General features: G+C 38.8%; 1 protein-coding gene across 4 annotated transcripts in view; it reads right to left on the bottom strand.

The window, feature by feature from the left end:
• The window catches only part of NRP1 (neuropilin 1), a 138,619-nt gene extending 115,603 nt beyond the window's left edge, over nt 1-23,016 (bottom strand). For all 4 annotated transcript variants that reach the window (XM_077771764.1, XM_077771766.1, XM_077771765.1 and 1 more), the window contains exons 1-2: nt 22,809-23,016; nt 19,213-19,387 (exon numbers count right to left, since the gene is read on the bottom strand). In XM_077771764.1, coding sequence (XP_077627890.1) covers nt 19,213-19,387; nt 22,809-22,881 — 248 coding nt within the window. In that variant the 5' untranslated portion in view covers nt 22,882-23,016. The remainder of the gene's footprint in view (nt 1-19,212; nt 19,388-22,808) is intronic.
• Between the last annotated feature and the right edge of the window lie 150 nt (nt 23,017-23,166).

Here is a 23,166-nt window from a genome sequence, read left to right as displayed (position 1 = left end):
CTTCTTCATACTCTACATATGTTGAAACAACAGGCTGATTCATAGCTTCCTTGCTTAGTTTCCAAATTGCCTTTCAACAAAAGCAAATTTACTCCCTTCCCTAGGCTATAGTTGAGATTTACAATCTTACAAGCTCCAATCTTTATGAAGGGAACACTGCAAAGCATGGCTCCCAAATCTTGCTGGTGACAAATTTAGATACTTTCACAGAATGGTAGAATTTTCACTTGAGACAGTTTGGGAAACTGGCCTGCACACCAAATTGGTCTGTCTGTTTTTGTAAATAAAGTTTTATTGAAACACATCCATGCTTATTCATTTACTTATCTAGGGCTTTCACACTCTAATGGAGGAGTTGAGAAGTTGAGATTGAGATCGTCTTGTCAGCAAAATCTAAAATATTTACTAACTGATCCTTTTCAGAAAGTGCGCCAATTCCTGATTTAAAGTGTCAATTTATGTCATAAAAATATCAAATTTTTTTTCGCAAATGTAGGTGGTTTTAAAGTACATCTCACCAATCTCCCCTATCCCTGAGAATTACCCTCTTAAGCAAGCTGGCAATTTGTATTCAACAGTCTTAATACTGTCCTTACTGTTCTGTTCAGAAATCATAATTCTAGAAATCTCTTCCAAAGAAATTCTCAAAAATACATAAAGATGTGCATAGAGATGTTCATCTCACCATTATTATTATTACTTATAATTTTGAATAATTGAAAATAAATGTCCTAAGCAGTTTAATAAAGATTATGCAGATAATGTGATTTATAAAAATCATGTTTTAAAAACTATTTAAGGGCCTAATATAATACTTAAAATGTAATTTTAAGAGAAAATGGAGGATAAAAAGTGTCTACAGAGAATCATCTCAATTTTTTTCACATATGCATATTTCCAAATGCAAAGAGAAAAGACTAAAAAAAGATAATATAAAAAAAAGATAGTGTTATCTTTAAGTGGTAGGATTACGGGTGACTTATTTTCTTGTGTCTTTTTTTTTTTTCAAATATTTATTCGAAGGAAAAATATGCAGCACAAGTCAGTCATATATATGCAACCTCAGTGTGGTGTACATGTCTTCATAAAAGGCCTATTGTGTAAATCAGAATGTAGAGTTTGCCAAGCCGCAGAGAAAATCTTTATTTAGAACTATAAAAATGATAATGTATGTTTTTACAGTATCTGCAAATCTTGAGTTTTTAAAATTGATTCTATAGAATATATGCATACGACTTCTTTTAAGACAAAGAAAGTAATCCAAAAATTGTCATTGGGCTGATAACAATTAGATCTAAAAATTTATTTCGGATAACTCTGTGCTCAAGAAAGAGAAATACTCATAGCTTTAATCAACAAAAATATTTGTTCTAAATAAAACTCTTGTCTACCATTCTGTGGTTAGCCTATTTTGGAAAGAGGTTGCTTCTGCATGTGGACTAAAGATGGGCATTTGTAGCACTTGAACTACCACCTCTTTCTCAAGCCTGTGGGAGGCACTAAATTCTACAGTGCCACTCCTTCCCAAGAAGTTTTCTCAAATGTACTACAGAAGGCCACTGCTAATCCATACCAAACATATTTGCCATCTTTGGCAGATTTGGTACGGGAATTCTAGTTTTCCTCCTTCCTTTAAGATGAAGTGGTCAAACTCATTTTTATCAGTATTGAACTTCATCATCTTCAAAAGCAATCGAATGTTGTGTGTATATTTCAAAAGCATCTCAAAATGTTAATAATGGGACCTACTATCTTGCTTTTTTACTATCTATATTACTGGTACTATTGTTTTTTCAGGCCTTGAAGATAGGGACGCCCAGAGTCGCTAACCCCAGACTCCATCTCTCCTCAGGTCCAATCACTGGTCAAGTTCTGTCCATGTCTCCTTGAGGATTATCTCTTCCTTTCTTTTTCTATTGCCCCTCAATATGTTCATGAAGTGGATGGAGGCCCTTAATGGAAAGAGACGAAGATGGAATGGTAAGGTAAAGCATTCTGCTCTATTTTGATTAAAGGATTATTATTTTTATACTCCAGCTAGGGATATGAGGGAGAAAAGATTTCCTATAATTTCCTTCTGTCTTCTCTTCAATTTCTCCACTTGAAGAGCCAGTAAAATTGTTGTTCAGGCTATAAACCAACTCCAAAATGTGAGAGATGACTGTGCTTGGTCCCCACTGAGAGATTCTTGTATATGAATCACCTAGAGGCCATATCCCCAGCATCCCTGCTGAGCTGGCTCCAGCAGACATATAATTTAAAGCAACCCCAAACCATCCTAGAACTTTGGAAGCCACATATTCACTCTGTCCATGTCTCCTGCTTCCTGAAGACTGTCAGTCAGGGCCTGCTGGAGAGTAAAAGAGGGTGGACTGGGATCCATAATTATAGGCAAAGGAGCCAAGACCCGAGGCAAGACCTTGCTAGCCAGTGCCAGGTGTGGATGGTTGGCATGCACCGGTCAAGTATTTAGAGATGGAGATTGAGTGAGCATGGGAAGCAAGGGTAGTGACTGAGGGCTGTTTAAGAGAGGGTCTGGAACCCCGGCAGAGGTTACATGTAGAGAGCATCAGCAACCAGAAACAAACATGACAGTCAACCAACAATTGACTAAGCCAGATGTTTTTATATGCATCTTGTTTGGAGCGAGAGCCAGGTCCCAGGTGGGCCAGTCTGGAAACTGCAGGTGAAGATAATGAGGATTAAGATGGAAGGGCACAGAGCGAGCACAAAGGACAACTCCTGCCAAAATGGCTCTCTTTTGTTTATCATCGTCTTTCTAGAATATAAGTGCCATAAAGGCAGGGGATGATGTCTGTTATAGTCACTGCTCTATCACTGAACAGTTATTTGCCCATATTGTGTGGTCAATATATACTTTTTGAATGAATGAATGAATGAATGAATGAAGTAGCAGGCAACAGTTGAGGTATTCAGAGGAAGAATATTTGTGTCCAAATAAACAATGTTTTGGAAAGTGCCTGAGTCGACCTCAACTTTCAAGTTTATAAGTTCTGAATTTATTACCACGTATTTTTTAAAGAATATGTTGTGATGGATGTTGAACAGTAAACTTATACTCACCATCAATCTCAGGGCCTGTATAATTGATATCTACACCAAACCCTAAAACAACATGGATAAGAAGCACAAAGAGCTTAAATCCCAGGGTCAGTCATAGGAAGGATGTAGTGACAAAAATAATGGGGTTGACAGTTCAAGTTCTTTTTTTATTGTGGTGTTTAGAAATACTAGACATTTTCCAATTAATGCTAGGAATTAGCTAAATAACTTTAGACATTAGTCCACCATTGATCACTTGCTTCAACAAAAATATGGCTCTAGGGACCAAAGGGAGGAGAAAAGTACAATTAATATGTTCTTTCATTTCAGGTCCTGTTTATGTTTGCATCTTGAATGACTTGGATTTATTGTTTTAAACCAAGTTTCCTGCCTGTAATAGAATCATTAAGAGAGCTCTTAGTTTTTATTGGGAACACATGTATGTTCAAAAGTGCCTAGTCAGATGTGTTCAGGAGAATGATGGCATATTTTAATCACATCTCTCTCCCTGTTTAGCTTTTGGCAAGTTGCTTTATCTGTATACATTTTGGTGATTTGACTTTAAAACACGGCTGGTACAAATAAACAATTTCCCAAGGATGTGTGAATTAACCAGTGGTTATAAAGAGCTTTGAAATGATGATGTGCTATCAATGCTAAGTCAAATTATGAAATTGCACCTTTGCAAAAATGCTATTGTGGAAATAAATGAATCTGAACATTGTATTTACAGTGTGATTTGCTTCTGAAATAGAATATTCATAATGGGCCTCAGCAGGCAACAACAAAGTGCCATCTTATCTCCTGTTGATAGACCACAATTTCAGAAAATTATTTTTACAATGGCATCTGAATAAGCTCCTTAATTTGAGACTGTTTTACAAATAGATGCATAGCTTATTACATAGTTTACACTGCCTCTGAGACATAAAGAGTGAGGTGGGATTCATTAACAAAATCGTTGTTGTCATTCCTTTGTATTTTTTCCAATGTAATTTCTATTTTTCACAATCTAATTTTAATAAGCTATGTTGAACAAAAAGGTTCTGCTTCTGTGTTAGTGATCAAATCCAAGTTTCGATTAACACTTTGGCTATCAATTGCAGTTAAATTACACTTCGAACTTGGCCTGTGGCTCATTTAGTTTTAAGAATAAACAACTCATTCCTATGCGGTATTTCCACTGCCTGCAAATATCATATTCAATGACAGCACAGCAAGAGATGAGTATTTCTGAGGACCACATTCCCAGTTCTTCCAAATAACTGATTAGCTAAAACAGACCTGGTAATGGGGAAGATTAAAGTCAGGTGGAAAAAAGGGCAATTCCTTGGAATAAATGTTGCTGAAATAGAGTCTAAAATGTCTGATACAATTTGGGGGTGGAAAACTGACATAAAAGAGTGTTTCAGAGGGGAAAAAGATTAAGGAAATGGAAGGGGCCATTTTGCAAAAGGCTGGGAGGGTCTAGACTAAGCTGGGGTAGCTTATAGCTAAGACAGACAAAAGAAAGAGGGTCTTGTCAAAGACAAAGGAAGGCCCAGGGATCAGGGACAGGATAAATCACCAGAAAAGACATCTTTGGAATATGCTGTTATGGCAGCAGAATTCCCCTGCACACATTCACTTTGTTATATTAGAGGCAAAACGGCTTAAAGCACAGAGCCCAACCCTCTCACTTCACAGATGAGGAAATGCAAGCCCAGAAAGATGAAATACTGGAGCCCGCAGCTACATAAAGGCTGAGTGTCTTCTAGAATTCAGGATTGTGACAGATTCATGTAGGCATCACACATGAAGGTCACACTGTTAACCAAGCAAGTCTCCCGAAGGAGCAAAGAACATGGTCAACCAAGAACTGGCACAAAGTAGCATAACATGAGGGCCTGGTCAGGTAGCACTTCCACCTCTGCTCCAGCTAATCTTTTACCCCCATGGAAATGCAAGAGTTTTTCATCTAAGTCATTCTGTTCTCTGGTTGCGGACAACCTGGAGATGGGAAAATGAGGATGTGCTATGTGTTTCTAGACTAGACAGATAACAGAAATATCTGGAAATATCCCAGAGAACTCAGTGTAAGGTAGTAAGAAATCTAAAAATGAGCCGTGGTGGCTGAGGTTACTTGCTCTTGTAGGTGTAGCCATGCACCTGTCATTTTCTTTGTCTCTTCCTCTTGGGTGGACACTAGCTCATTGTGACACACAGCTTTAAGAAACACTTAGGAAACACTGGCATGATTTGAGCCAGAGGAGCAGCTGAAGCTCTGTAGTGTCCATTTTAGAAAACACCCACTGCAGCAACCCCTGGGCTAGCTCAGTCTAACACCTCCCCAGAGCAGTATTTACAAGTATCTGTATCAAGGCCTGGGGCATGGTATTTATCTGGTTATATGCACTAACATACTTATACCATTCTGCACAGTTTGTAACCCATGTTGACTTCTCTGATGGAGAACCTCACTTTATACAACTTCCTCAGCAAGCCTGCTGGCAAGTTAACATGTGAGTATATTGGGGTTGTCAGCTGGAATGGAAGAAAGCTCTAAATTATTTGTATTATAGTTACATAAAGGTGGTTTGGACATGAGCCCAGATATGAATATACAAAGGACAAAGTTTCCAGAATAGTGACACAAGGTCCTAAGAGTTGTGGGGATGTCAGAAAACACTCAGCAATCAGGACATATGCCTATACAACAGTATACATGTTATGTCTCTAACTCCAAAACAGATTATGGAGATGAGCGTGAGACAGAAAACAAAGCTTTCAATCAAACACTACCTCTGCATATTTTTTGAGAGTTAGCTAAAGCCATTCACCTGTTGAAATCTAGGTTTTTAGAGAGAAAATGTAAGTTTGACTTCACTACCCAGGAAAATGAAGGGTTTACCATGTAAATGAGAAGTGTAAGTGTGCATTTTAATAGCCTGATTAAGTTAGAGCTTTCTCTAAAAAGCTGGCTTGGTTCTTCCATGCTAGATGGACACACTGGAGAAGACTCGCTGGATGTCACTTGGTCAGTTCAGTTCGGAAATGTTAATTTAACACCTATAATAGGTGAAACACTATGCTAGGCCCTTCAAGTGGTGAAAAACAATATCACCCTCTGTTCTTGAGTACGTCACAAACTAGCTGGATAAAGAGCAGCAGAATATTAATGATTATGGCACAATGCAGAATATTTTAAAGAACATGAATGAGGTATAAATACAGTTTCTGAGGGTGTTGGAGGACAGAGAAAGAGAGACCATGTTTACTCTGTGAATGGCTTTATGAAGGAAGCAGCATTTCAGATTCAACTAGAATGATGTGTAACATTTTCACAGGGACACAAGGTATGTGAAAGGTGTTGACCCTTCCCACATTTGTGAAGGAAACATGTTATGAATAGGTGAGGGGTGGGAAAGCAGGGGTTAAGTCTAAAGAATTATAATATGTTTTGGCTAGGATGCTTAGGGGAACCAAAGGAGATAGACCAGAGGGATGGGGGAAGTTATGTTGTGGAAGACTGAGAAGTACAGACAGAAGCAAGGAGGAATGGGAAGCTCCATGTTTCTAAACAAAAAGGAAGAGTAAGGAAGGTTGCTTCATAAGGCTAATGAAGAAGGGGTTAAAAAGTCTTAGGAGGATTTGAGCAATCACAGTAGAGATGTAACAGAAAAGATAGATTGTAGATTTGTAATTTAGAGGCCTTTAAGTTGACTGCACCTGGGGGACAAATAGGCATTGGGAGACATTCCAGAGTGTCAAGTTTGGATAAACAGGGAAGGATGGAATCCATAAGAGAAAGAAAACGCAGGGGTGGTGCAAAATTGGATTTTTCATTTGTAGCAACGGTCTACCATTCAGGCAGTCAACATCATCCCAAATGAATTTTGAAGTTTGAGTCCAATGCTCAGGTCAAATCTTGGGCTGGACAGAAATGTGGGTATTATCTGAGCTGAGTGGCTATGATCAACAAGACAATTCAGCAAGAAGACATCAGGGCAAAGGCAAAAATTTGGCAAAGTCCTGTCTTTTAGTGTGAGAGGAGAAAGAGAGAGTCCAAAAAGAGAAGTGGGGAGGAAACCAAGGTGGTTCAGTATGATGAGATGCAGGAAGGAAGGAAGAAAGCTCTGATGTGTAGAGAGTAGCCAATTGTGTATAATGTTGTACATAGAGTGAAGAAATTAGAGCCAAGGTGAGGCCAGCATTCTGGGCATTAGAGGAATAATTGGAATGTAACATTTCAGCAAGCAGTTTCAATCAACTGGAGGGGACAGGAATTATGCCAAACAGAGTTAAGTGAGAAGGCAGAGTTGTGGAACATAGTACTTGTGTAGTAATAGGAAAGGGAGAGAGAGAGATGAAATATTTGTGTGAAGGGTAACAAGTTCCCAGGAGGATTTCTTTTACTTGTCAGTAAGAAAGTCGTATAGAATCTATCTGACCCACTGAGAACCACAATGGTCCCACAAGAAAGAAGCAAACCCCTTCGGCTGGAGCTCCCAGCCACATACACCTCTAGGCATTTCAAATGAAAACAGAATTGAAAGTGCATTTGAGGAGCTACAGATATGACTGTATCATTTAAGGTCATTTATGAGGATGAAGTGGGAAGAGGGGGCTAAAACAGCAGTCTCTCCTTTGCCACTCTCCGAAGGGCCTTGCTGAGAATGTGCTTTTCATCACAGTTAATATTGGGAAATCTCTCACAACCAGGGGAGGGAGATAGCAAAGTTAAAGGACCTGGGGCCACCAGAAGTGCAGAGACAGGGATAGGGACAGGAATGGAATGAATCATCAATTTAAAGACATATATTTTCCCAGTTGCTTTTCTCTACAAATTTATAATACAAAATCCATCTAATTTCATCTTTCTTGTGCATGAATGGAATGGTACAATTTTGGTTAACTGGTTGGAAAGGACTGACATCCCACCTGTGAGAGCTACCATGATACTGGCTCCGATCTTACATAAAGTATCAGCTTGTTTACTATCTGAATGTACTGAATAAATGTATTTATAAATCCTTAAGCAAACTTGAGAAAATTATGAGTTTTTAAAACCATGAATTTTATTATCAAATTTGCAACACTGAGATAGCATCTTCAATGAGATTTTTCCAGAAACTCCACCCATCCAGAGTTTTAGAAGACAGCAATTATATAGTCCACGTATCCTGACTAACTTATTATAAGAACGTTCAGAAATTCTTCTTTGCTGAATACATGCTGAGCATGAGATACTATCTCCATTGTGGACATGTGTAGTGCTTTTGAAATATTTATAAGTGCCTCCTCGTAAGGATGCAGACGTTATTGTTTACAGTCTGAACTTATTTTGAGGAACAAAACCTGCGGATGCACTTCCTGTTATAGTAATACCTAGGCTTTATTTAACATATTTCTCTTGTATTCCTAAGCTACTTCCACCTACATTATCTCATCAACACTGCGTCACCAAGATAGGTAGAGGAAGGAAAGCATTTTTTTTTCTTCAGAAAGAGAAGAAAAAAGAGGAATTGAAGCTGTGTCTAGGTTGTGTTGCCTCATCAGAGCCTGATGTTGTTACATCTTTCTGAGCTGCACTGGTTGACTGTCAAAACCACAGTATTCACAGTGCCTCAACGGAGCCATTCACAGATTGTGACCCCTTCCACCCGCCTTGTGTCCTGCCTCACAGATGCAAATGAAGGGCAGGCGTGCAATTATACTCCATGCTCCTGATCCTCACCAGAACACTTTTCACAGGAGCTGCTAACATGTTCCCCCGACAACCAGAAATCCCCAGCTCCTGTTAATGAACTAACACACACACGCCAGGTATGAGGCTAGAACAGCTAAGGAGGAAAATGAGGATGTCTTAAAGGACTGAACCAAGATAACCTAACAGTTACTCAGGGACAAAGAAATTGGCAATGGAATAAAGGATAAGGAAAGCATAAAACTTTCTTTAAAAAAATGAAAATCCAATCAATACTAAAACAAACAACAAACAAACAAAAACCTCTCCTCCCTCTGCCCAGGGTCAACAACCTTCACTGAAAAATAAAATTATGGGCTACCCATTGTAGAAGTGAAGACACTTCTAGGGCAGTTTTGGTGATGTTTTGGCTCCAGTGGAACCAGGGCTAAAATGTGTTTCAAACATACACAGGGGAAGAGCAGTGGGCTGAGCAGTGGGCTGTACATATAGGAGACCCTGCTCCGCCCTCCTGCTTGGTCACTCCCCAGTTGATCTCCAGCCTTGCTTGTGTGGCTGGTAACTGAGGCTCCAAAGTTATGCTAAGCAAAATAAGCCGCTCAGAGAAAGACAGATAGCATATGATTTCATTGATATGTGGAATTTGAGAAACTTAACAGAAGACTATAGAGGAAGGGAAGGAAAGATAAGATACAGAGAGGGAAGCAAACCATAAGAGACTCTTAAATACAGAGAAGAAACTGAGGTTTGATGGTGGGAGTTGGGGGAGAATGGATGATGGGCATTGAGGAGGGCACTTGTTGGGATGAGCACTGGTTGTCCTCTGTAAGAGATGAATCACGGAAATCTACTCCTGAAGCCAAGACTACACTGTACGTTAGCTAACTTGACAATAAATTAAAAAATAAAAAACAAATACAAAAAACAAAGAGAGTTCCAGTTCTGATGCCTCTGACCAGGGAGGTGGGGATGGAGGAGGGGGAACCTGGCCAGATTTTGAGAATGTACTTCCGTGTCTGGGGAGTGGCTGCTGCCATGTCTTTTCAAAAGACTGGCACTGAGACCGATGGAACACCCACTTGCACAGTTACCAGAATTGCTCCTTTGCTCTCCCTTCACTGACTTTTGCTATTTTGTCCTCCAGACTGCCCACCGTGAACTCTACGCAGGGCAACATTGTTTTCTTCTCTTCTTTTCTTTCCAGACCTCAGTTTCAAGAAAACTGTCAGCTGTGTAGTTCCAGTAACTTAGTGCCTGATATGTGCAAAGCACTGTGGGGATTGTGGAGAGTAGAAATGAAAGTAAGACACGGTGTCTGCCTCCAAAGAGGTCACTACCCAATGGGGGAGACAAAACTTACCAGTACGGTTAGAAGGAACAACGTGAACAGATGGGTGGTAGGAGACAGATGCAAATACACTCTCATTGTCGCACTAATGAGGATTTGTCATTTCTAGTGGCTGACATTTTTTTCCAAGAGTGGATTGATCCAGAAATTAAAATTTTATATATTTTAATCATCTTTTTCTGTGATCAACTGTGTTACAAACAAATGCCCATTTTCTCAAGCTATTCAAGAATGAACGGGCAGGTATGAAAGAAGATAAAAGGTAAAATATCACTCTCATTTGCCAGGGTTTGAACCGTCTAAAAATCATCATCCCAAAGGAGGTGAAGTCAAGCTACCAAGCTTGTGGGGCTTTGTGTCCTTTATTTTGTTTGGGTCAAGAGGCTGTTCATTTTTCTTTAAATTTGGGAATTTAGTGCTCTTAATTTTGTTTTTAAAGTTTATTTATTTTGAAAGAGAGAGAGCACATGAGCGGAGAAGGGCAGAGAGAGAGAGAGGGAGAGAGAGAATCCCAAGCAGGCTCTGTGCTGACAGCTAACAGCGCGGAGCCCAATGTGGAGCTCGAACTCAGGAACAGTGAGAGCATGACTTGAGTTGAAGTTGGATGCTTAACTGACTGAGCCAACCAGGCATCCCTAGTGCCTTCAGATTTTTAAAAAAAAAATTTTTTATGTCTTTATTTTATTTTGAGAGACAGAGAGAGAGCGGGGGAGAGGCAGAGAGAGAGAGGGAGACACAGAATCTGAAGCAGGCTCCAGGCTCTGAGCTCTCAGCACAGAGCCCAATGTGGGACTCGAACCCATGGACTATGAGATCATGACCTGAGCCGAAGTCGGACGCTTAAATGACTGAGCCACCCAGGTGCCCCAGTGCCTTCAGATTTTTAAAAAGTTATCTCTCTGGGACCAAGATTTTGAGCACATTTAATTTCTTTCCATGCCATTTCAGTGATTGCTTATATTTCACACAATAGCTTCCCTGCTCCTAGCATCTGTTGGCTAGAGAGTCAGGCAAGAAGTTGTAATATATTAACTGGCCTTTGCCACCCTTGGCTGTTCTAAAGAAATTTAAGAACTTGAATAAGAAGACATTCAGCGTCCTCTTTCAGCCTGGTACTGGCTGCTCTCTCTGTGACATGCCAGTCAATCAGAAACAACAAGCCAGCACCTCCAACCTGGCCAGCTGATTATACAAGTATCTGACCAGATAAAAACAAAATACTCTGGAGCATCTGTTTCTTCTCAAAAAACACTCTTCTCTTTCTCATAGGAATCCAGTGCCTGAGCAAACATTCTCCCTTTAACCCTTACAGAGTCATGATGGCAAATAGAAGTATCAAAACTTTACAGACAGGGAAGATATGACAGAGCAAAACTTTCCTGACATTTGCCTGAGATTAAGTAAATGAGCAATGCTTGGAAGACAAGGCAGCCTTCTGACATCTGGGCCTGTGAGAAAGCCCTGGACCCAGCTGGGATCTCACACGTTCCCTGAACCAATTGTATAAATCGAACCCTTGTGCTGTCTGGTTATCAGGCTTTAGATAAAAATTGTGTTTTTATGTGCTTTGTGCTTTCAAACTCCACCAACCAAAAGCACCAGAATATAGATTTTATTCCCAAATTAAGGAAGTTGTTTTACATTAATTAATTAATTAATTTGAGAGAGAGAGCAAGTGCAAGCAAGGGAGAGGGAAAGAGAGAGAGAGAGAGAGGGAGAGAATCTTAAGCAGGCTCCACACTCAGTGGACCCTATGTAGGGCTCAATCCCACAACCCTGGGATCATGACCTAAGCCAAAATTAAGAGTTGATGCTAAGCCACCCAACACCCCAAGGCAAGTTTTAACTGAGTGGAAAATCACCAATTGGTTTGAAGCTTCTGTGCACCAATTTTAGCAGTTCTTACATAATCTTAACTGAGAGCTCAAAAATTAAGTCCTTCTCCAGAATTAGTTGTTTTGTATTCAAAGTTTCGTGTGAGATGTTTCATAAAAAGCGGCTACTTGAACAAAAGATAAGCTGGTGACCTTTCATAAGAATTTTCTCATTCAAAAGGCACATCCCAAGCCCCATCAGTCACAAAGATGGAAAGAGATTTGGTGCAGGGGCTGAGCATTGGGCTCAGTTAATCTGACTCTTGTAAACCTCAGTGCTGCCATCTGTAAAATGGGGATGATAGGAAGACTAAGTGAGATACTGTGCACATAGTGCTTAGTGAGTGCCATGGCAGGCATATAGTGAGGACCCAACAATAAGAACAAGACATGACCATTCCTTTCTATTGACTATTCAAATTAAAGGAGAATAAAAAAGTGTTGACTGAATAAGATATAAGATGTGTGCAATATAGACCTGGGCGTGATCAGGAGAAAATCCAAGTTACAAGGAATTGAGTGGACAGAAGCCAAAAGATTATTTTTCCTCCCTGTTCTTCTGCAGAATTTAGTAGAGCTCTGAATGGACGAAATTCATTTGCTAAGCTAACTGCAAAGACTAAGTAATTTCAACCATAAGCAGCATAATGTGTTTGGCATGCTTCACAGCCAATCTGAGAGTTATCCTGACCTCATGCCATCCCTAACTGACCTAGATGCTAGACACAGTTCTATCAACCACAGAATAGCAGGAAAAATCTTTTTTTTTTTTGAGGTTCTATGTTCTGCCAAGTCACTGACTCCTACAATCAGGATTGATTACAAACACCCAATTAAGAGGCATTTGGAACCTGATCTGAACACTAATTTTGTCTCTTGTTCTTCTTTGGGCTTAATGATCAGCCTTGATGAATACGACAACGGCAATTAGTTAAGTTTATTTTGTAGCCTCCTTTACAAGCACACACACACATGCACATATGTGTTTGTGTGTGTGCTTCTGCCGGAGTATGTCAGCATGCATGCAAGTATCAAGTTTTGTGCTGGAAAGAAAGGAGCTGAGAATATGCATCCCGGCTGAAGGCATATGTCTCATTTGGATCAATTTTTAAGTGTCTGCTCCCCCAGTGAAATCTGGTTGGAAATGCCATGCACATGTTGATTCAATTTGATAAGATTTCAACTATCTCTTTTAGCTTCTCATAAAGGTTGCTTCTTTCAAATTACAAAAATGCCTAACACACAACAACCTTGTAGTACTCAAAATTCATTATGATCAAATGTGGTTGCTTATAGCAAAAATAATAAAGAAAATTAATTTCATTAAACACATGGGGTTTTGTTTAAATTGAATCAGTGCTAATGGGAAAAAAATCAAAAGAAGAAAGTAGATAATTATCTGCCTGAGTAGTAACCAGGGATGCTGCAGGTGGTAGCAACAACATTGGCCAGCAGTTGTTCTAAGAATGGTTCATTTTGATCCACTTGAAAGTTTTTCATTGAGTGGTGCCTCGCACGCTTCCCATGTCAGGAAGTTACTTAGGATGAAAAACAACAATGAAAAACTGAAAAGTAAAGCAAAAGAAGATTCTTCTGCATTTGCCTTGAATCTAAAGCAAACTCCAGATTGAAAACTGTGTGTATTTTAACATATGCATAATATATGTAACAAATACAAGAGATTTCTGCAGGGGTCACTGAAAAATATTAGAGTACACTTCAGTATGACTGTTATTATTATTATCATCATCATTATTATTAGAAAGGAAATAGTATGCAATGTTCTATCTCTAGTCTCAAGAGTTTTACCACATTCTAAGGATAATGCATACAGACTTCTAAGACTATAGTTTAGTTTTGTCTGACGTTGAGATGTATAGAAATGGAATCACACAAATCAGGATGGTAGTCATCCTTAAAGCCGAAGGCTAGTGACTGAAAGCAAACATAAGGGGGTTCCTTCATAGGAAGCTGGAAATGTTTACTCTCTATTGGTTATATGGATGTGCTCACCTTATAAAATTTTATCAAACTTCACACTATATGAGTTTTTCTACATACCTAATATGCCCTAATTAAAAGTACTTATATTTCTATATTTCATATAGAAAATGGAGAAGTAATTTGGCTTAAAATACTCACTGTTTAACGTAAAACAAAGACTTTGGGTCTAAATGATGTTCTAAAACGCGAGACTCGCCTCAGATACAAAAAGCCAAAAAACTCACCAGTAGGTAAATAATATTTTAATGCAGCATTTAAAAAAATCAAAATTAATGGGGAAAAACCCCATGCTGAACAAAGTAAAATAAGAAAAGATTGAAGCAGAAAATAGCACTCAGGGAGACCAGAAATGGAACTTATACTTCCCCAAATTGCCAATAAATGATAAAGTGAGCACTGGATAATTAAATTGGTGAAAATGATCAGATCTGAGAAAAGAGCATTAATTTTCATTCAGCGAGTTTATAGTCTATGAAAATAAATGAAATGACCAGTGTTTCAAAGTTTGTAATAACTTGGGTAATTTTAAAAGTGGCATTAAAGAAACAATGTGTGATCTATTCCAACAAAATGCCCAAACTTGAGTATCATCTCTGTTTAGTTAAAATTTTAAACTTCACATAAAGTTACAAGAGTGAAGTCTCCCTTGATTGAATTGAATTAAGAAGAAAAACCCCACCTATTTTTTGGTTACACAAAGAAGAGATTACAAGTCTCTTATAGACAAAAAAAGTATCTGTACCATGTGTGTCTTGCTGTAATCCTGCAAAACAGTAACTGACAAATCAGCCATGGAAGCCGGGAACCAATCAGTAAGAATACCACTACTGAGCTTTCTCCCTCCAATATTACCACCTTTTTCGACTCTTTCTGGAGCTCCACATTCATTTTCTTAATGTTTTTAACCCAATGTCTGTGAAATTTTTATTGCTCCCTAGATAAGGACATCTGATCTGAATGTAATCACACACCTCTTTGCTCAGCAGTATTTGTCACAACCCATTATAAATTATCATGCTGATAGTTTGCATTGCTGGGAAACCGGAAAAGTTCCATAAATTCTAACTACTGTATCAATGACATTCTTGTTTATTATGCAGATATAAAGTTTTATGAGATTCAAGATGTCTGCTTTACCACTGAAGAAAACTATAGCTGAGTAAGAGCTAACTAGCTCAAGGTAAATGCTGAAAACCCATTTAAAATCCACAATGAACACTATTTTCTGAAAAACACTTCAGCAGGTTGCCTTTTTCTTTCTTTTCTGCTTGTAACTATGCTTTGACACTTCACAAGTATGGAGGATATTGCTGGTGCATTTCCTCCATACCTTCTCCTCCTTCAAAATATTCTCTAACCACTTCTCTTTGATCAGCATAACAATAAAACCAGGTGGTAAATCTAGCTAGACTTCCTAGCACAATGTTAGCCCTAGACAGATTCTCTATTGCTCCACTGATTGATTGATCGATTGATTGATCAATACCATACTTTGTTTAATAAAAGAACTCAGGAAGTTATAATAGTATGTCTTTGATGTGTATTCGTAATGAAACCTGACTTTCATACTACAATCTGAAACATAGATTGTTGCATTTTAAAATTATCAGGCACAAACTTGTACATGCATTTCCCCTAAGGAAGTAACGCCCCTTGATATCCACTCTAAAAACTTTTTGTAAGGTTAGGTTCATAGTTTGCTTATGTATTGGGTCAGTCTTGGAGCTTGGAGCTCTTCACATTTGTTAAAAACTATCATACAGTTTTTCATTTAATTATAAACAAAACAATACAGACTTAAATAAATAAATAAATATTTTTCTTACCAGAACTAATCTATTTAATTACTTATCCATCCTACACTATACAAAAGAAATTTGTTTACCTGGGTTCTAAGGATGTTTCTCAATAAGCAAATGTGCGAAGGAATTGATTTTTTAAGCTTTCATAGTGGAAGTTGACTGTACAAATACTAAACGGCTTCAAGAGAAATTGCCAGATGTATTTTATGTGGATCATCCCATTACTGGATCTATATATTTAGTTTGGCATATGCTTAAGTTTTATATTTCCAAATGTTCTAACCATCACCAAGTTGTTAAAGCTATCATAACGGTGGCAACTTCTTTCGAGGGAAGCTTTTAACTTTTCAAAGGGCTTTCAAATCCACTACCCTATTTTATCTTGCCAATAGCCTGATGACATTGGTAAAGCAAGTACTTTTTATTGCTCTTAAACATAAACTATAGCTGAAATGGGAAGATATTAAATATCTCAAATAAGACAAATCAGTTTGATCTTAACAATAATGATAACTAAAAGCTTGTCAGCTCGCTGTATTTGGCTTATTGTGCCTAATTTTGTATCACTCAAATATGTTTTTGGAAGAAGCCTATTATAAAAGGCCCCCCCCCAAAAAAAAGAACCACAACAAACAAACAAAAACAAAATAAAAACACCCCAAGCTCACTAAAATGTAAAAAACAAAGAAACTATCCTTTTGCACAGACAATGAAAAAATGTGAAGTCTATGAATTTGTTCTTCCAAGGGCTATTGGTATTTTCCATTTTTGTAGGGAATTTTAACTTTAAATTAAAGCTGTAGATGCTTCTTGCAGCCTTCATGAAAGATTGTTAGAATTGTGCCACATTTGTAGTATCTCAACTGCAACAAACAACAGTGACCAGGAGTCACATGGACCAGTCTGAAAATATAGTGACAACAGTATCTTAAGCTGCTTTTCCTATATCATTCTTAGAATTTTCATTGATAAAACAATCTGGTAGCAACACTTCAAAACAGGGCACAAAGACATTTTTTATGCCAGCATCTCCATTGACTTCATCAGGCTAAACATTATCAGTCTTTCGAGGCTGGCCAGGAGATGGCACCTTCACAGAGAACAAACCCCTACAAGAAACCACTTCACCCAGTAGCCTTTAAAAGTCTCATCTTTATCAGAATGACAGAAACAATCTTCTTGGCCATGTCAGTTTCTTGAATACTTTGTCAATATCACTAAAAATTTCTCCTATAAGTTATAATTATCCTTTTTCTTGTCATGCTTAAGAAAGAACATTGAAAAAGTGCTCTTCTAATTCCACCATAACTCCATCTCCCATTATGATATGCCAAATAGTTATTGAAGACTTACTGCATGCCAGAGACGGTGATAAGCACTTAACGCATATTAACTCACTCGACTGGCTTTCCCTTCATACACTTCTACTCCAGCTCTCACCAGGTCACAAGAACCCCTTGTGCACATCTCTTTGCAAGCCTGTGTCACAGTGGATAGTTTGCAAGCAGTGATGCCACATGGATAGTTTGAAACTTGCCATGGTGGGAATATTTACACTACAGAAATTGGCAAATATTTCAAATGAGGACTTGACCCACCCACTTCCAAGATCCAATTGTTCAACATTTACCAGCATACCACTGCTACTGACGATTGATTATTCTGAAATTTTTAAACTATTATATGCAGATGTGGTCATGATTTTCAGATCAAGATTTAGTAGACATGAGTTTACTAAAATGTAATGGAATCTTATCTTTGGAAATAATGTTATTACTTGAGTATGTTTTGCCATAGTTTCTTAAAAATATTTCTGATAGTTTAAATATTGTCAAAAAGCAAAAAATAAAATATATTGAAAGAGAGAACACATATCCAGCTTGTTTAGGTGATTGACACTGTAAAACCATCATGCAGAATATTGGCAACAACAACAAACTCCCTGTTTCTTAGCAGTCACTGGAACGCTATTAATGGTTCACACAAGATTAAGAAGTCAATATAATGCCCTGAAGCACAGAAGAAGGATTAAGAAGAAGGATTGGAACTGGCATAATTTTTTTTACACTGTAGTGTATACTGATTATTTGGAAATTGATCAACAGTTTATGAATGTATGCTAATTCTCTAGGTACCAGACTGTTGAGTTAGCCAGATGACCTTGTTTCCCTGCTCATGAAACACTAGATTACCTCACCAACTCAACAGGTCGTTAAGGACTTCCGACAGGTGGGAACGTTTTCATATTATTCTGTCCTTAAAAAGGCTCCGTGTTTGCAAATAGAACATTTTTAATAATGAATCTGCCTGCATAATAATGTTTATATCCAATGGAAATCATAGCCTACTTACACTGTAAGCTATTATATCCATTGTAAAACTTGGGAAAACATATCAGTCCCTGAGAAACACTTTAGAATTGAGATTTAAGTACATTGTTTTCCTTTGCTAAAACTATTTCGTTATCCAAACATTCATTAAAGATAGATATTCAGGTTCAAGTGTCTGGAGAACACACCATGTGCAAGGCGACAGAATGGGGTAATGTGGACAGGACAGAGACAGGTGGTCTTGTGGATGTGCAGAGAGAAGAGCAAGTCCTGGATCTGAGGGGGCTGCTGCCTGTAATGTTAAAACACATTTTCCACACTGTGCAAAGCAAAACCCACACACTAGTTCATTCATATAAAGTGAAGAGATAAAATTTAGACTGTCTCTATAGTGAGAATGTTTTCATAATGAGGAAATCAGGCACAAGTTGATGCTTAATTACATAACAATAGAAGGAGTTAGCAATACAAAAGCAGGTAGATAATATAATAATTTATATTTAAGCCCCATTGTATTCATTATGCATTAACAATTATTTTTTTGCATTTTCTATAAGAGACTTGCAATCATTAATCTACAACGGAAACCCTTTATCCAACTTACAGTATATGCCTCATTTTTGTTCAATGACAATTTGCTTTTGCCATGTCAAACTCAGTAAGATTCAGTCCTTAAATCACAAAATGTGTCACAGATTTGTTTAAAAATATCTAACGTCACCATCTGTTGATGCTATATATGTTAGTAACCCACAATATTAAAAAAAACCTTAAGTGCAAGTTTGGGTTTCTAGTTCTTCCCCTTTCCAGGAAAAAAAAAACCCATATATACACATTTCTTAACAAAAGAGTTCTGAAACCAGAAGTGTTAACAGGAAAAAAAATATGAGGGATTATACATTTAAACATAATATTGCTAGTTTGGGGAACTCAGAAATTACCTAACATAATTTAATTTCCATACCATTGATACCTGATCTGGCCTAGATCAGAATCCCTCCTGGATCCATTTATATCCCATACTGTACACACAGACTTTCCCCCTTAGTCATCCATGACCACTAGATGGTGGTGTGGTGCCCTGTTCAAATACTTTCTCACTTACTTGCAGTCTCTGTCCTCCAAATCAAAGTGAGGGTTGAAGTTGATCATAATTCTCTGGTATGGGTCGGGAGCCTGAATCAGCCATTCACATTTTTCACTTGGGTGATAAGAATGAGGATAACCAGGAGATGTAAGGTACCCCGGGCTTTCAATTTTTATAGTATCACCACATTTATCTGTAATAAAAATAACATTTTAGTAAATCTTTCCTTGACAACCATTTAGGTATTCTAGCTTTATACAAACATGACTGGTTATTAAACAGTCCATAACTTTGTAGGGGAACTCCAAGAGGTCCCCACAGGTCCTTCAGGTCATACTGGCAGCAGCCCCCCACCAAGGAACAGTCTTTGATCCCAGGAAGGTTAGCTCAGGAGAAAAGTAGACTGACATCTGACAGTACTCCACCCTTACCCTCCACAAAGTTCCTTCCCAAGAAAAAGGTCTTCTAGCATTAAAAACATTAAATCCTCTCAATGGATGTTAACATGGTCCCCAGGGAGCTTCTACTAGACTTAATTATCCCCCAAGAAGTGTAATCGCATTAAGTATAAAGTTCTGAGTGGAAGGTGACTAAAAGAAGCGATCCGACCCCTTGTGTGGCGTTTTGATGATAAGCCTGGTCTATGTCATTGATCAGTGGGGATTGTCATCCAAGACTTGGATTGGCTTAAAGCCAAACCTTTTGTGTTGTTGTTTTATCTCCCCATAAATCTAAGTGATTTTGAGTTATCTCGGCTCTGGAGATCCAGATCAACAGAGAACAAAGTATATTTGGTGAAGCAGAAATAATTCTGCTCTACCGCTCCAAGTAAAGTTGTTCAGTCCTCGAGACCAGATCAAAGCCACTGGGCAGAAAGAAAAATAAATAGCCACCCAGCATTAATTCTAATTCCCTATATGTTGAAAATACCCCTACCACACATGAGGTCTGGGTGGTAAGCCATAGCCTCACATTCTGGGAAAGGTGAGCTAGCTAGTTTTGATCCCTCATTAAAAAAAAAAGAAAAAAAAAAAACCCAAATGCTGAAGTGATTCACTGAGAGCCAAATAAACCAGTCACTGGACTGCTTTATTGTTCAGCGTAGATTCTCATTGTCACTTTTTATGATGGATTTCATGCTGGAGAGCCTCAGCCTGAAATGCTGCCACATTTATTGATGCTTAATTTTAAGCAATAAAAATTTGGTGCATAAACTATGTAAGAGGAATAGGTATGAAAGCAGTGAAATATATAAGCCTATCAATCACAAATTTTCAGTAATGGTATATATAGATTTTAATATTGCATCTAATAGATTCCCTGTGGAAAGAGAATGGCATTCTTTGCTCTCAGCATGAATTTATAAATCTACAGAATTTTATTACAGGAAAACCAGGTCAAATGGAAATGAAAGATGAAGTGCACATCAAAAATGCATAAAGCTACATGCATTACAGAAATCATTTCCCATAAATTAAAAAGAAGACAATATAAATCATATTGTTTTTCTCAATTGCTAGATGTTTCTGACCCTGTTTCTTAAACTGGGGGGTACCCTTCTACGGGTTTCCTTTGCCTTGGCTTTTAAAAGCCTAATGTTTGCCAAGAAGAAACGTTGCAACTGGAGTTTGGGATCTCAACTAATGATCATATTGGACTCTGTTATGTGATTCTACTGAGGCTTTTCCATTATTTCAAATGTGCAGAAAACTTGGAAAGTGACCCCATCTCATTAAGTCTCCTCCAGCTCTATACAAACATCATGGCAGTGTCTGGCATCCGTAAGAGGAGTGAAATAAAACAGCACTGCTTCTAGTCACTCCACAGAGTCACTTCAGAAGACATTTAGGTAGACTCGGTACCACACCAGAGCTCTTTAATCTGTGACTTCTGAGAAAGTGACAGTGTAATAAGATAATGTGGACTGCTAGACTCCCTGGCTCTGTTAAATCTCTCTAGCAGTTGATTAAGAAAGAGCAATTTCTAATGACTCTGGACCATTAGACCTAAATAAGGTTAATGAATTAATTTAGCAGACACTGGTACTTGGAGGAGGTGGACATGGCTTTAAGAGGTCTGCTGTGTAACAGAGGCATTTACTGGCTCTGGTCACTGTATGCATAGCAACATGGCTTTAACCAGGCAAGCTCACACACTGAAGCTCAGGTTGTCAGCATACCCCAGATTTCTGCTAAGAACATTAAAAAAATATATATATATATACATACATATATATATATATATATATGAAGTTCACAATCTAAAGTCTGGAAGCTATTTGCATTAGGCTACAAATCCATCCTGTGAATATCCCTACTATGGATTTAATCTCAGGAGTTGTGGAGGGCAGAGGTTGGGTTACTGTAATTTCTAAAGTCCAACTACTTGACCTCTTTCAATTGGAGGAGAATGTTATTTCATCCCTTGCCAGCCAGATTATAGAAAGATGCCACCAACTTAGATTCATTGATAAATTGAACTCCACATTCACAGGTGTGTGTGTGTGTGTGTGTGTGTGTGCGTGTGTGTGTGTTGCCTGTAAGCTTTTCTTTTAGAACACTGCTTGGTAGCTGTTGGGGGAAATCTATTGCTTCAATCACAAAACCTCCAAAAAGCATATTAGAGAGATTAACTCCTATCATAAAGATGTGATTTAAATTCCTCTTGGTATAAACCCCTCCACTTGTGGCCTCTTATTAAAACAATATACCACAGTAAGTAGTGGGTGTTCTTTTTTTTTTCTAATTACTTTGATTGAAATCTAAGCCAGACAAAAGTAAATATTTGATAATCAGTTAATAATAATTGCTGAAGACTTACTGTAAAGATAATTCCATACCCTTGCCTTCACCTACTTTAAAGTGTAAGTTAAACATGCCTACAACCAGATCACGTTTTAAAATACATTATATAGTTTACAAGATACTGTTTATAACCCAGCAGTCTTTCATTTACTTAACAGTGAGTAGTGTTAGAAGCTAAGTGGAAGCTGTAGCGAGATTAGGGATTTTCAGATATCCTGATGTCTTACACTGTATATATCAGATTCCTTTATTGACACTATGTAACTTTCATTCATACTTCAGACAGATTAGGGGCGATTTGTAAAGGCGGAGGACGCAGTCCCAGCTTCCCCAGAGCCCCTATCTCCTGCAGGCACCTACCAGAGAAAACGGTTTCGAAGAGCTGCAAAACAACCAGGAAGTTCTCCTGGTAAAGTATTCATTAACTTTCAACAGCCATCAGATTTTTGAAAGGGAGTTTCATCTAATTGCCTTTGGGAGGAAACATTATTAAGGTAATTGGTGCGCTGATCTGGGAAGGTAGGCAGCTCTGCCTTGTAACGGAGATAGGAAAACCCCCATAATCAAACCACCAACTTGGGGCGGGAGGCGGAGGACTTGAAATCTTCCTGCCCCACACTGACCGTTCCTCATGTCTTTATCTCTCCTCCTGGACAAAAGTTTCCTCCGCCCAGGAGGTGGCTACACCGGGGCGTCCCAGCAGCTCCGCGGGAGTCCCGCGGCGGAGCGGGAAGCCGAGCCCCGGCCGGACGCCGGCAGCCCGGGAGCCCCGGCGCCGCGCTGTCACACGCGCCTCCGCCTGTCACCTACCGTTTCGAAAAGCGCTGGCCGGGGCGAGGGCGACGGCGAGCGCGGCGCAGAGGAGCAGCAGCCGCCTCTCCATTCTCCCTTCGCCGGATCCCCAGGCGGACGCGGGAGAACGAGAACGTGCGGGGGAAACAGCAACGCGGGGAATCTAAACAATCTGAAGAGCTTCAACTCCGCCTAGAGCCGTAAAATCCTCAGTCCGTCTTGGAGAAAGGAGAGCGGCGAGGCAGTGCCTTGATCCGAGAGAAACGCTTCCCTTTTTGTGTCTCAAGTCGCCTGCATCCTGTCATTTAGCTCCGATTTCCTCTCTCTTTTCCCACACTTGTTCCTCTTCCAGGAGCCACTGCCCGGGCCATGTCTC

This window comes from Crocuta crocuta, unplaced genomic scaffold (genome assembly GCF_008692635.1).
Source record: "Crocuta crocuta isolate KB4526 unplaced genomic scaffold, BGI_CrCroc_1.0 scaffold457, whole genome shotgun sequence".
In the NCBI taxonomy this organism is placed as follows: Eukaryota; Metazoa; Chordata; class Mammalia; order Carnivora; family Hyaenidae; genus Crocuta; species Crocuta crocuta.
Note: the sequence above shows the minus strand (reverse complement) of the source record. Positions and strands in the feature narration are given on the sequence as shown.